Source organism: Poecilia reticulata, chromosome 13 (assembly GCF_904066995.2).
Source record: "Poecilia reticulata chromosome 13, P_reticulata-male-v2, whole genome shotgun sequence".
Classification (NCBI taxonomy): Eukaryota; Metazoa; Chordata; class Actinopteri; order Cyprinodontiformes; family Poeciliidae; genus Poecilia; species Poecilia reticulata.
The window spans coordinates 4751473-4764472 of NC_088842.1; the positions used below are offsets into that span (position 1 = coordinate 4751473).

At 41.6% G+C, this 13000-nt stretch overlaps 1 protein-coding gene across 12 annotated transcripts in view; it reads left to right on the forward strand.

Moving 5' to 3' along the window:
* Positions 1–13000, forward strand: part of robo2 (roundabout, axon guidance receptor, homolog 2 (Drosophila)) — a 525042-nt gene that overhangs the window by 491859 nt on the left and 20183 nt on the right. For all 12 annotated transcript variants that reach the window (XM_008424864.3, XM_008424871.3, XM_008424869.3 and 9 more), the window contains 3 exons: positions 6702–6861; positions 8828–9091; positions 11328–11539. In XM_008424864.3, the coding sequence (XP_008423086.1) occupies positions 6702–6861; positions 8828–9091; positions 11328–11539 (636 nt within the window). The remainder of the gene's footprint in view (positions 1–6701; positions 6862–8827; positions 9092–11327; positions 11540–13000) is intronic.

Sequence of the window (13000 nt, forward strand, 5' to 3'; positions counted from 1 at the left end):
TACATATCCCGTCAAAATAAGATACAGATGCGCCACAAAACCAAACATTTTACTTTTGTGAAAATTTTAACTCACGATAATGACTAAGCTCATCTGAGCTTGTTTCTCTGCAACGAGATGGTCCCATCTGGGAATGACGAGAGACAATGACATCCGAGGTGTTGCTTATATCCACAGTCTGCTTAGTCTCCACGTGGCGAAGCAGTTTGAAGTTTCATTGCCTCATTAGCAGCCGGTCCCCGCATGTTACGCAGAGCGGGCTTGTAATGTGGGACTCACCTACCGGTCCGGGATAAATCCATTCTCTTGTCTCTTCTCTGGGCCTTTTTCCCTTTGCAACTGACGGACCGGTGGTTGGGGACCACTGCTCTAGACTGAGCAGAGGTGTAGGTCTGTAGTTCAGTTGTGCATTCACTCACCTCCCCAAATGAAACTGACTTTCGAGGCAACCATACTAGAGTTTGATTAAAGCAGACTAAACATAGCTGATGTAAACGCTCCCTAAGTTGCAGTCAGAACAATCACAGTAATGGGGCTGTTAAGTCACTGATAGGGCCATCAAGGTTAAATGAGTCACTTGCATGCAGAGCCAGTGTCTCCCACTTCTGTAATCATAAGCTCTTTGTCTTTTTTTTACATCCCTTACCATCTGGACATGTTGGCAGGATAAACATAGGCTGAAAGAAATGGGGCACTCCGTCATATCATATTTATACCCTAAGGAGCCTGAAGTCATAGAGGACCGAGTACCATATTTTCCGCACTATTAGGCACACCTAAAAACCTTCAATTTCCTCAAAAGCCGACAGTGCGCCCTATAATCCGGTGCGCCTTATATATGGACCAATATTGATCCACAACAGGTCTAGCAACTACGGTAAACAGCCGCCGACTTCATTTTCCCCCATAGAAGAAGTGCGCAGTGCATGCTGGGATAGTTGTCAGAACGCTGGTTTGTTAATAAAGTTTGATAATACATTTAAAGCCAGGGGGGGCGGAGGGGCGGGGGAAGAGAGACAGAGAGTGCGGCGGCAGCGTGTCGGTTGGTCTGTGTTACCCAGAAAGCAGTTGGGCACAATATCGCAACACCAACACCGTGAGTGAAACAAGCACTCGGGGACCACTTCTTTACAAATGTGGATGTCAAATAATAGAGTACGGAACAAATTGGCAACCCAAACTGAAGCATCTATTCTATGTGCCTTATATATGAAAAAAGTTGTAAAATAGACCATTCATTGAAGCCTTATAATCCGGTGCGCCTTATAGTGCGGAAAATACGGTACCTAAAAGCGCTGATCAAGTTGAAAAAGTAAATTATAAAGATTGTTAAAAAAAAAGGTTGTATTTTTTAAAATTGTTTCAGGTTTACATTATGTGGATGCTGCAAAAACTATACATTCATTTCAAAACCTTTTGATATACCAATATGTTTCTGTTCATCTGGGATCTTCGCGACTGCGAAGGCTTTTGAGAATCTCCGTCCTGTGGCTTTTTCCTAAGCACTGAGGCACGCTGTGAAAACAAAGCTCAAGGCTGAGCAGCCCTGCAGTTAAAGCCCGGGAGTGCCCAGACCTTGGGTAAAAATACCCAAAGCTGGGTCTATGTTTAGTATCAGCTCCCCCTTTGAAGAGAGACCCAATTTTATCAAAAGACACGAGTCTGCTGTGTAATTCCTGCACAGCTCCCGGCCGCACTGCGTATATTTCATATTCGGGTGAGCTGTTGCAATTTCAGTGCCAGACCATCTTTCCCTGGAAGAGGCTCATTTACAATATTGATGTCCGATCTTGTGTGGAGGGACTGAGGATGATTGAACAATCATGTCAGCTTACTATTTACTGGTAAAAGTCAAGCATCGCCCAGAGGCGCGATTAGAAAACCCAATTACTTTCAGACTATACTTACGCTGTGTTGCCACCTGCCTTGGGCTTACAGTTGTTTTCTTTTATTACTTCCTTCCTGTATTAATCTCATTGTGACACAACGTCTGTCTTTCCTGCCAGCATTTCTTCTTTTGCACCAAGCTTTTTACTGCCTACATTAACAAGTTTCATTTTATTGTTGGCTAAGGAAAATAGAAACATTTTTAACAGCGACTCGTGTTCTTTTTTTACTTGACTAGAACTGTACACTGCTTCTTATTTGTTTGCCATCTGGCTTTTATGAAACCAGTTGAGAGATAGCGCCATGTTTCTGTTAGTTTCACAACAGTGAAAGTTTTTTGTTGTTGTTGTTGTTGTTGGCACTGCAAAACACAAAGCAAAGGCTGTGTCATGAAACACCCAACAGAGAGGCTGGCTTCTGTAGGTACATTATGTGTAGTTATTAGTGTTTCTTTACACAGTTTATCTTGCTATTTCAGTTTGGCATTTATAGTTTACTATTTTCCAAAGACAAGTTAAAAATAAGTTGAAATTGTGTCTTTAAAATGTTTTGTTAACTCTCTTCACATAATAATAATCACAACTACAAACAAACATGCTCTTTGTAACATATTCTGGACGGTTACTGCTCCAGCATGCATATGAGTAGTGACTGTCCTGAGAAATCTGTGAAGTTTGGTTCTCGGATAAATAATTTTCCTGTACTCTAACTTTTAGATTTAAGAGGGTTTGATTCCTCAAATCAGTTGCTACCAGCTATTAGCATTTTTTCCTTAATGCTTAAATAATCAATGTAATGCTGAACATATGAAGCAAACAAGTTTTCAATTCACAGCAAGAACAAAAAAACTAGTTGTGAGACTAGGTTAAAAAATTTTATTGTGTGTAATCACAATTAATCAGATTTTTATTGAAAACCTGATATCAATAAAATAAGCTACATTTACAATTCAAAAACTCTTTTTGCTGCCAAATTATTGAATAACTAGACATATGAGCTCAACAGCAAAATATATTTTTGGTTTCTAATTTGTTACTTAAGTTACTTCTTTTCCTTTCGGCTTTTTCCCTTTAGGGGTTGCCACAGCCAGTCATCCGTTTCCATGTAACCCTATCTTTCGCATCTTCTTCTCTCACACCCACTACCTTCATGTTCTCTTTCACTCCATCCATAAATCTCCTCTTTGGTCTTCCTCTAGGTATCTTTCCTGGCAGGTCCATCCTCAGCATCCTTCTACCGATGTATTCAGTGTCTCTCCTCTGTACATGTCCAAACCATCTCAATCTGGCTTCTCGGACTTTATCTCCTACACATCTGACATGAACTGTTCCTCTGATGTATTCATTTCTGATCTTATCCATCCTTGTCACTCCCAAAGAGAACCTCAACATCTTCATCTCTGCTACCTCCAGCTCTGCCTCTTGCCTCTTTGTCATTGCCACTGTCTCTAAACCGAACAGCATTGCTGGTCTCACTACTGTCTTGTGCACCTTTCCCTTCATTCTTGCTGATACTCTTTTATCACACATCACACCTGACCCTTTTCTCCACCCAGTCCACCCTGCTTGGACATGTTTCTTCACTTCTTTTCCACATTCACCATTGTTCTGGACTGTTGACCCTAAGTACTTAAAATCTTTCACTTCCTTTATTTTTGTTCCCTGTAACCTCATGTCTCCACTTGGGTCTCTCTCGTTCACACACACGTATTCTGTCTTGCTACGGCTAACCTTCATTCCTCTCCTTTCCAGGGCAAGCCTTCATCTCTCGAGATTTTCCTCCACCTGTTCTCTGCTCTCACCACAGATCACAATGTCATCTGCAAACATCATAGTCCATGGAGATTCCTGTCTAACCTCATCTGTTAACCTGTCCATCACCACAGCAAATAGGAAAGGGCTCAGATCCTTGGTGAAGTCCCACTTCCACCTTGAACTCCTCTGTCACTCCTACAGCACACCTCACCACAGTCTTACAGCTATAACACATGTCCTTCACCACTCTAACATATTTCTCTGTTACTCTAGACTTCCTCATGCAGTACAAGAGCTCCTCTCTTGGAATCCTGTCATATGCTTTCTCTAGGTCTACAAAAACACAATGCAACTCCCTCTGACATTCTCTGTACTTTTCTATCAACATCCGCAAAGCAAAGATTGAATCTGTAGTACATTTGCACAGTGCTATTATACCAATTCAGTTCCCAGTGTGTCAGGAACTCGTGAAACTTATTTAGAAATGTGGACTGTGTATGCTTACTTTAGCACTGGGGACTGTTCTGCTGCGACATGTTTAGCATTGAAATAATAGCTTAGACTCGAGTAGCTTCGCTAATAAGCTATCTCCTTTTAGTACAACTTGAACACAATAGTCATTTCCCAGCATCCCACCAAATCATTTTCTGAAGTAGAAATTAAATTCCAGTTAGCCAAGAGAAGCAGCTTTGTTGTCCATCGCTGTTGTTTGCGGACGTCTCTTGTGTTACAGATTAACAGGTGTTCTGTCAATACAAAGGTTTCAGCTCAAGACTTTTGTATGTAAAAAAAGCTGCTGTTAATTGCATTGATAATTTTAAACGGGTTAAAATTTCTATGTAATTAATTATTCTAAGTTAAACGTCAAAGTATCAGCCCTATAAAAACTCATCAAAAAGTCTGTCCTTTACCTTCACTCACCTCCTTTTTTTTTTTTTTTTTTATATTGGATTATATATTTTCAATTAACTGTAAGTAAAAACATGTACTTACAGATAAGTACATAGATCCAAACTATGATTTGCTTTTTGGGGGATTGTTTCTTATTACATTTGGCTGCTTATCTTCAGCTTCAGATTTTGCACGGTCTGGTCTTTCAGTGAGGTCACATTTAAAATCTGTGGGAATTTACATTATTTATCTTCTTTCTACTTTTTTTATTCCTCACAACACATACTACACCTCTTGACGTCTCTGTAGATGAACCATCTTATTGTAAAGGTTGCAGCCAACATGAGCAGCACTTTTTGTACTGTCAGTTTCATCTACTGTAAATGCTTGCATCAAATAATAAAACTTGTACAACAATTTTTTAGTTATACAATCTCAAATTATTCCAGCCAGCAGGCTGGAGCTGTGCTGCTGCTGTTGGACCTCCTAACTTTGGGCCTGGCAGCCTCACTGTTCCTCTTTACAAACTTTTTCCCCCCATCTTGCACTGAGCTGAACACTTAACAGGTCTTCAGTGTAACCACCAATATGCCTGGCATACCCATTACATCATGTGGTGCTGGATCCTGACATTCTTTTAGCCGTTTACAAAACAATACGGCACTCGTCTCCATTTGTACATGACCTGAGTTAAAAATGAATCTGCAAAGAAGTTTCTAATAAGGAATTTTAACCTTTAAAACATGAAATTGTTGTTTGAAAACTGCTTTTTGTATTTACTAATACTAATTTATAATTAAAATACTTTTGGCACATTTTACAAAAAATAATTGTAAGCAAAACATGGGGACATGGAATGTTGCCGCAAAAAAAGAATCACCCAACTATGATTGATTGAACAGTGGCGCAGTTGGTAGAGCTGTTGCCTTGCAGCAAGAAGGTTCTGGGTTCGATTCCCGGCCCCGGTCTTTCTGCATGGAGTTTGCATGTTCTCCCTGTGCATGCGTGGGTTTTCTCCGGGTACTCCGGTTTCCTCCCACAGTCCAAAAACATGACTGTCAGGTTAATTGGTCTGTCTAAATTGCCCCTAGGTGTGAGTGTGTGTGTGTGTGCATGGTTGTGTGTCCTGTGTGTCTCTGTGTTGCCCTGTGACAGACTGGCGACCTGTCCAGGGTGACCCCGCCTCTCGCCCGGCACGCTAGCTGGAGATAGGCACCAGCAACCCTCCTGACCCCACTGAGGGACAAGGGTGAAAGAAAATGGATGGATGGATGGATGAATGGATGGAAAATCTCAGCACAGAAAAATTTTCAAAAACTGTAACATGCTATAATGGTAACAAGAAATAAACAACCCTGGTATAGTTTAACCTTTTGGAATCTTTTTATGCTGTACATATATGAACCTAAAACCGGATCCAAGATTAAAGTCAAATATCTTCCAAAGAAAATAAAAGCATTGCTTGCGATGTGACCAAATCGTATAAAACTTGGTATTGACCTGGCTGGCAGATTTATAAAGATGGATGTGACAGTGGAGAATTTGGTGTTGGAGGGTTATGAGTGGAAATAGATGGGGTTAGCAGCTCTCCGGTGTAATAAAAGAAATGAAAGTAGTAATAGACTCTCAGTGAATTCCATTAGGGACACACTGACACTACACAAGCCATTCATTATAATGATGCTGTGAAGTGAGATATTTCATTGTGAGGACCCAAAGCCTGGTGTTAAAGGGGACACTGAGGGATGGGTGGAGCACAAAGGTCTGCCTCTGCTGCATTAACTGCCGTTCTCTTCTGTTTCTATGGAGATTTGAGGCTTTTCAGCCAATCAATCAATAGGAGCATGCTTTTCATCCTTCATCAGGCGGCCTTGAGCTTTTCTGTGTAATCGGAGACGGGCGGAGAGCCCATTGAAATCTTGTGTTTGAAATTGTGTACGACTTTCCAGCAGTATGCTGAAAGCGAGTGCAAATGGATTTGTAATCTAAGCAGCATGTTTGCACCAAATTGAGTTTTTTTTTTTTAGAATGCACATTTGTCACACAGCAACAGCATTTGCTGTTATTTACACTGCCTCCCCCACCTATTTGTCACGTTTCAATAGATTTTCTAATAAAATGTAATTTTCAGTGACTATGTCTGTTAAATGAATGGTCTCCTTCGTGCAGGTGGAAAAGGAGGAAAGAAGAAAAAAACCAAGGCTGGATCTAAACCTCCCAAAGCTAATGGCTCCAACTGGGCCAATGTTCCCCTGCCCCCTCCCCCGATTCACCCTCTACCTGGCACAGAGATGGACCTGTATCCCAATGAGCACCATGACGGAGGAGGGTAAGCGTGCGAACAGCGCCGGTAGATACAGCAAATATGTTTTCAGTTGATCAAAAAAAAGAAAAAAATAATGTTTTTAGGGTAAGTTTCACATCAAAACCAAGTGTTTAAGTGTATGCATCATGAATAATAACCAATTATTGCAGTTTATTTTAGTGTATCCTAATTAGCGACCATTTTAATTTCATTGCTCCATGTAGTTGCTTATTTTTTCAGTGCCTTTTTTTTCTTTTTATAAGCAGTGTCAAAATGTTTCTTTGTTCAACAAAATGCCTCAATTCAGTTTATTTATAAATCGCCAATTCATAATAAATGTCTGCACTTTGCAGAAACAAAAATTCTAAGTTTCCTTGTAAATTTTAATGTAAGATACTAAAATACAGAAAAATAAATAGCAAGCGCAATTGAGCATAGAGTTAGAAAATTAGAGCTTTTAACAGCAAAGCATATGGCTTACCCCCATGTTTTATCAACACGTTGCCATTTTACCTTGTTTTTTTTACCATTTTGTTTCTGTAAAACATCGTTGCATACCCATACACTTCAGCAATTATGTTTTAAGCTGCAGTTACACTGTTTCTTATCTTCCAATCAATATTGGAGAATTGAAAACAGAAAACCCAGGACTAAACATAACATGAAGGGTATTTGTTACACAGACCTCTAGGAGGTTCTGAGCATCTGTTGACATGCAGGTTCTGAATAGCATGTTTATTGGGATCAAGGGTGTAGAATGTGCAGCAATTGTTTGCATAATGTCTCCTGACAATACCTTGCTGAAATTGAAACAGATCTCTGTAACATGCCTGCATGATGACGGTACTGCACCGTGCATATTTAGAGTATAAGGCAGACAGTTGAAGGAAGCTGTCACTTTTAGACATTTAAATTACCGTATTTTCCCCACTATAAGGCGCACCGGATTATAAGGCGCACCTTAAATGAATGGCTTATTTTAAAACCTTTTTCATATATAAGGCGCACCGCATTATAATGCGCATAGAATAGACGCTACAGTAGAGGCTGGAGTTACGTTATGCAACCAATATGCTGCACTAAAGGGAATGTCAACAAAACAGTCCAACTCCGGTCGGCGAGGAGAGCCTTCCGCGACTGGGCCAGGGCGTGGCCGGACGATGGTCACCCTTCTCTGTTCCGCACAGCATGTTTGTGGAGAACGTGGTGCTAAATGACCTGCAGACGACCTGATTCTAGACGGTCGGTAGGTAGATAGGTCAGCAGATAGATTACAAACCAGTGTTCTGACAACTATCCCAGCATGCACTACGCTCTTCTTCTTCTACAGGCGAAAATGAAGTCGGCGGCTGCTTACCGTAGTTGCTAGATCTGTTGTGGCTCAATATTGGTCCAATAAGGCGCACCGGATGATAAGGTGCACTGTCGGCTTTTGAGGAAATTGAAGGTTTTTAGGTGCACATTATAGTGCGGAAAATATGGTAGTTGAAGTGTATTCAAGCACCTCATACAGATTTCACTTTATACTAACAGAAGCTAATTTAGCTGGTTCAAAGTGTCCCTCTTTTTGGTGCATGAGGTGCTGCCTCCTCTAACCTCCTTTTCCAATCTGGGAGTCATCTGATTTAATAGGCTATCTGGCAAATGAAGAGTCTCCTCGACTGTAAATCTGAGGCTGCTCTTAATGGCAGCAGATTAAACCCGTTATGTCCTATGGCATGTGCGGCGACAAATTTCTTTAATGAACATTTTTCTTTATGGCTTGTATTATTTCATTACGTATAAGCACAGCTATGAGGAAATGAAGCCTGACAAGCACTATAATTTTACTCAAACCAGTCATATAACAAACCCATTCTTAAGTTCTACAAGGTCACAGAGGTTCATGTTTGTGCAGAGATTGTTTTCTTGTAATCAGAAAATGCTTTCCGTGGATTCATTTTTGTAAAATACAAATCTCTTGGCTGGGTGATTTCCGTTCTTACCTCAGGTATGAGAATGACACCTGGGGCCCACCCATGCCTGTGCAGACATACCTTCATCAAGGCATGGAAGATGAGCTGGAAGAGGAGGAGGAAAGGGTTCCCACGCCACCCATACGAGGAGTGGCCTCCTCACCGGCTGCCGTCTCTTTTGGACAGCAGTCCACAGCCACCCTCACCCCGTCTCCCCGGGATGAGATGCAGCCCATGCTCCAGGCCCATCTGGATGAGCTGACCAGAGCATACCAACTGGACATGGCTAAACAGACATGGTACATTTGCATGCACTGACCTATATACTGTGCTGAATTGATGTCATGTTTTCTATACCAGTGGTCCCCAAGCCCCCGGTCCATGGACCGGTACTAGTCCGTGGACCAATTGGCACCGGGCCGCGCAAGAAATAATTCAATATTTCTGTTTTATGTATTATTTGAGTCTGGAGGATCTTTTATTTTGAAAATATTTTAACCGGATTCTTTCGGTTACTTGCGCGCCAACGCTGAGCCCACAAGCAGCAAAATGAGTAAGAAACAGATCAGATGTCTTTGGAAAGTTTCTTTGCGAAGGGGAAAAGGCCCAGAGAAGAGACAAGAAAATGGATTTATCCCGGACCGGTAGGTGAGTCCCACATTACAAGCCCGCTCTGCGTAACATGCGGCGACCGGCTGCTAATGAGGCAATGAAACTTCAAACTGCTTCGCCACGTAGAGACCTAGCAGGCTGTGGATATAAGCAACACTTCGGATGTCATTGTCTCTCATCACTCCCAGATGGGACCATCTCGTTGCAGAGAAACAAGCTCAGGGCTCCCATTAGTCATTATCGTGAGTTAAAATTTTCACGAAAGAAAAATGTTTGTTTTTGTGGCGCATCTGTATCTTACTTTGACGGGATATGTAAACGTTACCATAGCGACCAGAGTCAGAGAGCGTTTGGGCAGTGGTCGAGAGGAGATGAGTAGAGCTTGTGAGTCTTAAGTCTGGTTTAGATGACAAGATTTAAGAATTGTCGGCCGATTCTCCAAATCTCTGTGACCACAGAGTTGATAAAAGTGCCTCTGCCGTGTGGCTGGAGAAACGAACCGATTCCTGTCACGAACATCACAATTCCAGAAGAAACTCCACAAAACTCCCAACATAGCATACAGGAATTTAGAATAACCAAACACGGATGACGATGTAGAAGCAATAGTGATAATTTATGGACTCATTTTAAGAGATAAAAGACGTAACAAAAAGAAAAGGCGGTGGATAAAAGACGACGGGAGCAGCCGCTCTGTTTGCTGCACTATGATTTGGAGGTGACTGTGTTTTTTCATAGTTAACATTTTTAACTGAATAAACATATAATAATGACCTTTACATATAATAATAAACATTTCCACATATCATCTCCAAAATCCACCGGACTCACAGTTGCGCGATATGTCAGCTCTTTGGGATTCCCCTTTGTTCTTACGTCATCACGCTTTCTGATTGGTTACCTGTCACATTCAGCAGGTTGTATTCTCGTTCCCAGTCTGGGAAAACCCCATAGGCTGCGATAAAAAGGCTAAGACAACCTAAATTGGGTATATCCAGGATTTAGCGGGAATACCAGCATGCAGAAGCCTTATCTGATGGTTCACGCCCCCACCCCGTAACTACACAAGATCACAGTTGGCTAGCTAACTGGATAGTGAATGTATTTAGGTAACCACATGGTATTTTTTGGCAGTTGAAACAGGTAATTTACTTTCAAAATGCCTCGCGCAGATTCTGCTTGCTTGTTTTTGCAAGTGTTAACTTTTATTCAGCTGTTTTTCCACACATGAACTCTGTGTCATGGATACAAACCCATTAATCATTCAACTTTAATAGGCCCATGCTACCACTCTAAGCAACAACTACATTTGGTTACTCCAACAGACACAATTTCTTGCCCAGTTTACTTCTTTACTTCCCCTACACACATACATTCTGGATTCCATTGTTGTTGTGCTCATGCAAGTCAGATGAAGGCCATGCTTCATTCTGTCATCGACGCCGAGATAACCAGAGACTGGCATTCATTCATAATCGTGAAGCGGGCTGTGATGTGGGGGTTGGGGGAATCAGGGATGCCTTGTCAGGAAGACGATGTCATGTTACCCAGTAATGACTATGTTGGTTAGAGAGCATCTCTGACAACCCCAGAGGGCCAGTAATTACAACCAATTCCCACTGCAAACTGCGTCAAACACTTTGCACTCCCTCTAACAAATGCGGCTGTCAGCCACTAAGGTGACAGCCATGTGTTGACAAGCCGCCGAGAAGGATGCCTTCGTATCATCCACGCATGCCTTCACAAGGTCATTGTGTTAGCATGCAAGCTGACCTTTGGAATTAGCGGATTTGTTTAAAGTTGTTCAACCGTTGATGTGAGGCAAGCCTCGAACAATAACTTTACGTCTTGCCTTTAGCACCAGAATAGCAGAATTTTTGTACTCCGCTATATTCACCTAATCTATGAAGTTTCCCTTCCCAGGCACATGCAGGGAGGCTCTCTTCCTCCCTTGGCACCAGCTCCGCCAGTGGGCTATGTGTCGAGCACAATGGTTTCCGACCTGGAGACTGACCTGCAAGACGAGGAGGAAGAGGAGGACGAGGATGAGGATGAGGGCTACGGAGCCAGACATCCCCGCGGTCTCGAGCACACACCAGGGTCTAGCATGGACAACCTGGACAGCTCTATAACAGGTAGGTTGGTTACCATCAAAAAATACTGTTTTTGATTGGACCCACATTATTAATTAGGAAGATTATTTTTGCTTTTTAATGCCATTGTTCTACAGTTGGTCTTCTGTACATTTTTTTGGGTCTTTTTTTTTTTTTTTTACATGAATTTGCTTACTGGTGTAGCCCTGTCCAATTTTTGAGCACTTCTGGCAGACTGTTGGGAATTACAATTATTATTTCTAAAATAGAGATAAGAAAGTCCATGAATTTTAAAGAGGATAGTGAGAGGGGATGTGACAGGAAAGAGGAAGACAGGGAAGGGTGGGGGGTAATGGACGTGATTTAACTGGCACCCGAGTCCAGAGCCGGCGCCACCCGTATCTTCCCAATAAGATTTTAAATAAATTTCACGTGCAGCATATTTGATTCCAGACCAGTGGCAGCATTACCATTTTTTACAATTCAGTGAAAACTTTTACAGCCCTCTGCCGGTGTTGGATTTAGGGGGAGAGGTGGATGAAGGGCACATCACTGCAGAGCCAGGTTCTGGTCTGCTGGCTGGTCACTATCCTCCACTGACGGAAAGCACAGTTCCACTATAAGGGGCCGCTAAAGAGCTCAATGGAGCTAAAAAACAAACTGGAAGGAAACAAAATGAAATGATCAGTTTATATGCATCTTTATGTGCTGTTTTAACACATATGGCACAACTTTCATTGTAATGGAACTAGAATGATGAGAAACAAATAGCACCATTTCAGTTACATTTATTATTGAAAGGGCAATTCTTTTGGATTCAAATTACATTTTTACACTGAGACCAACTTATACAGCATCCGCTGTCAAACTTTATGTATGGATTTTGGTGAAATGATTGAAAATGCTGTTATGGTTAACAGCATGGTGGATTACGAAGCAGGGCGTGTGGGAATGCATTATAAATGTATTATAATGTTATATATATATATTAGTCTTATAGTTTGACTAAAACAGCATTACTCAAACAGCAGCCTCCATGTATTAGCTTTGAAATGTTCAAAGGCTAATACATGGATATCCCAGCATTTTCTTTTTAATGGGATAGAGATTAAAAGCTGAAATGGTAAATGTTAAAAACTTGGTCAGTACCAACCAATCAGATCCAGGAGGAGGGTCTTAGTGCTGTCAGTGTGCAAATGGTGGAGAAACAACTTAATGCTACAGGAAAACTGTTTATCTGCTGTCATCAGTGGTCATGCTAAATACCTTTAGCATTCACTGCAGCTGTAGCATAGAAGAGCAAGGGGGAAAGTGTGAGCAGTGCACAGAAGGGTATTAGCACTGTTAACTCTTGTGCATACACTGTTCACATCCTCCCGTTTGCTACAGCTAAGCGGTCTTCAGTGAATGCTAAGGCCATGGATGATGGAGGATAAACAGATTTCCTGTATTATTAAGTTGTTTCTCCACCTTTAGCACAGTAAAGAGCATGTACACAAGCAT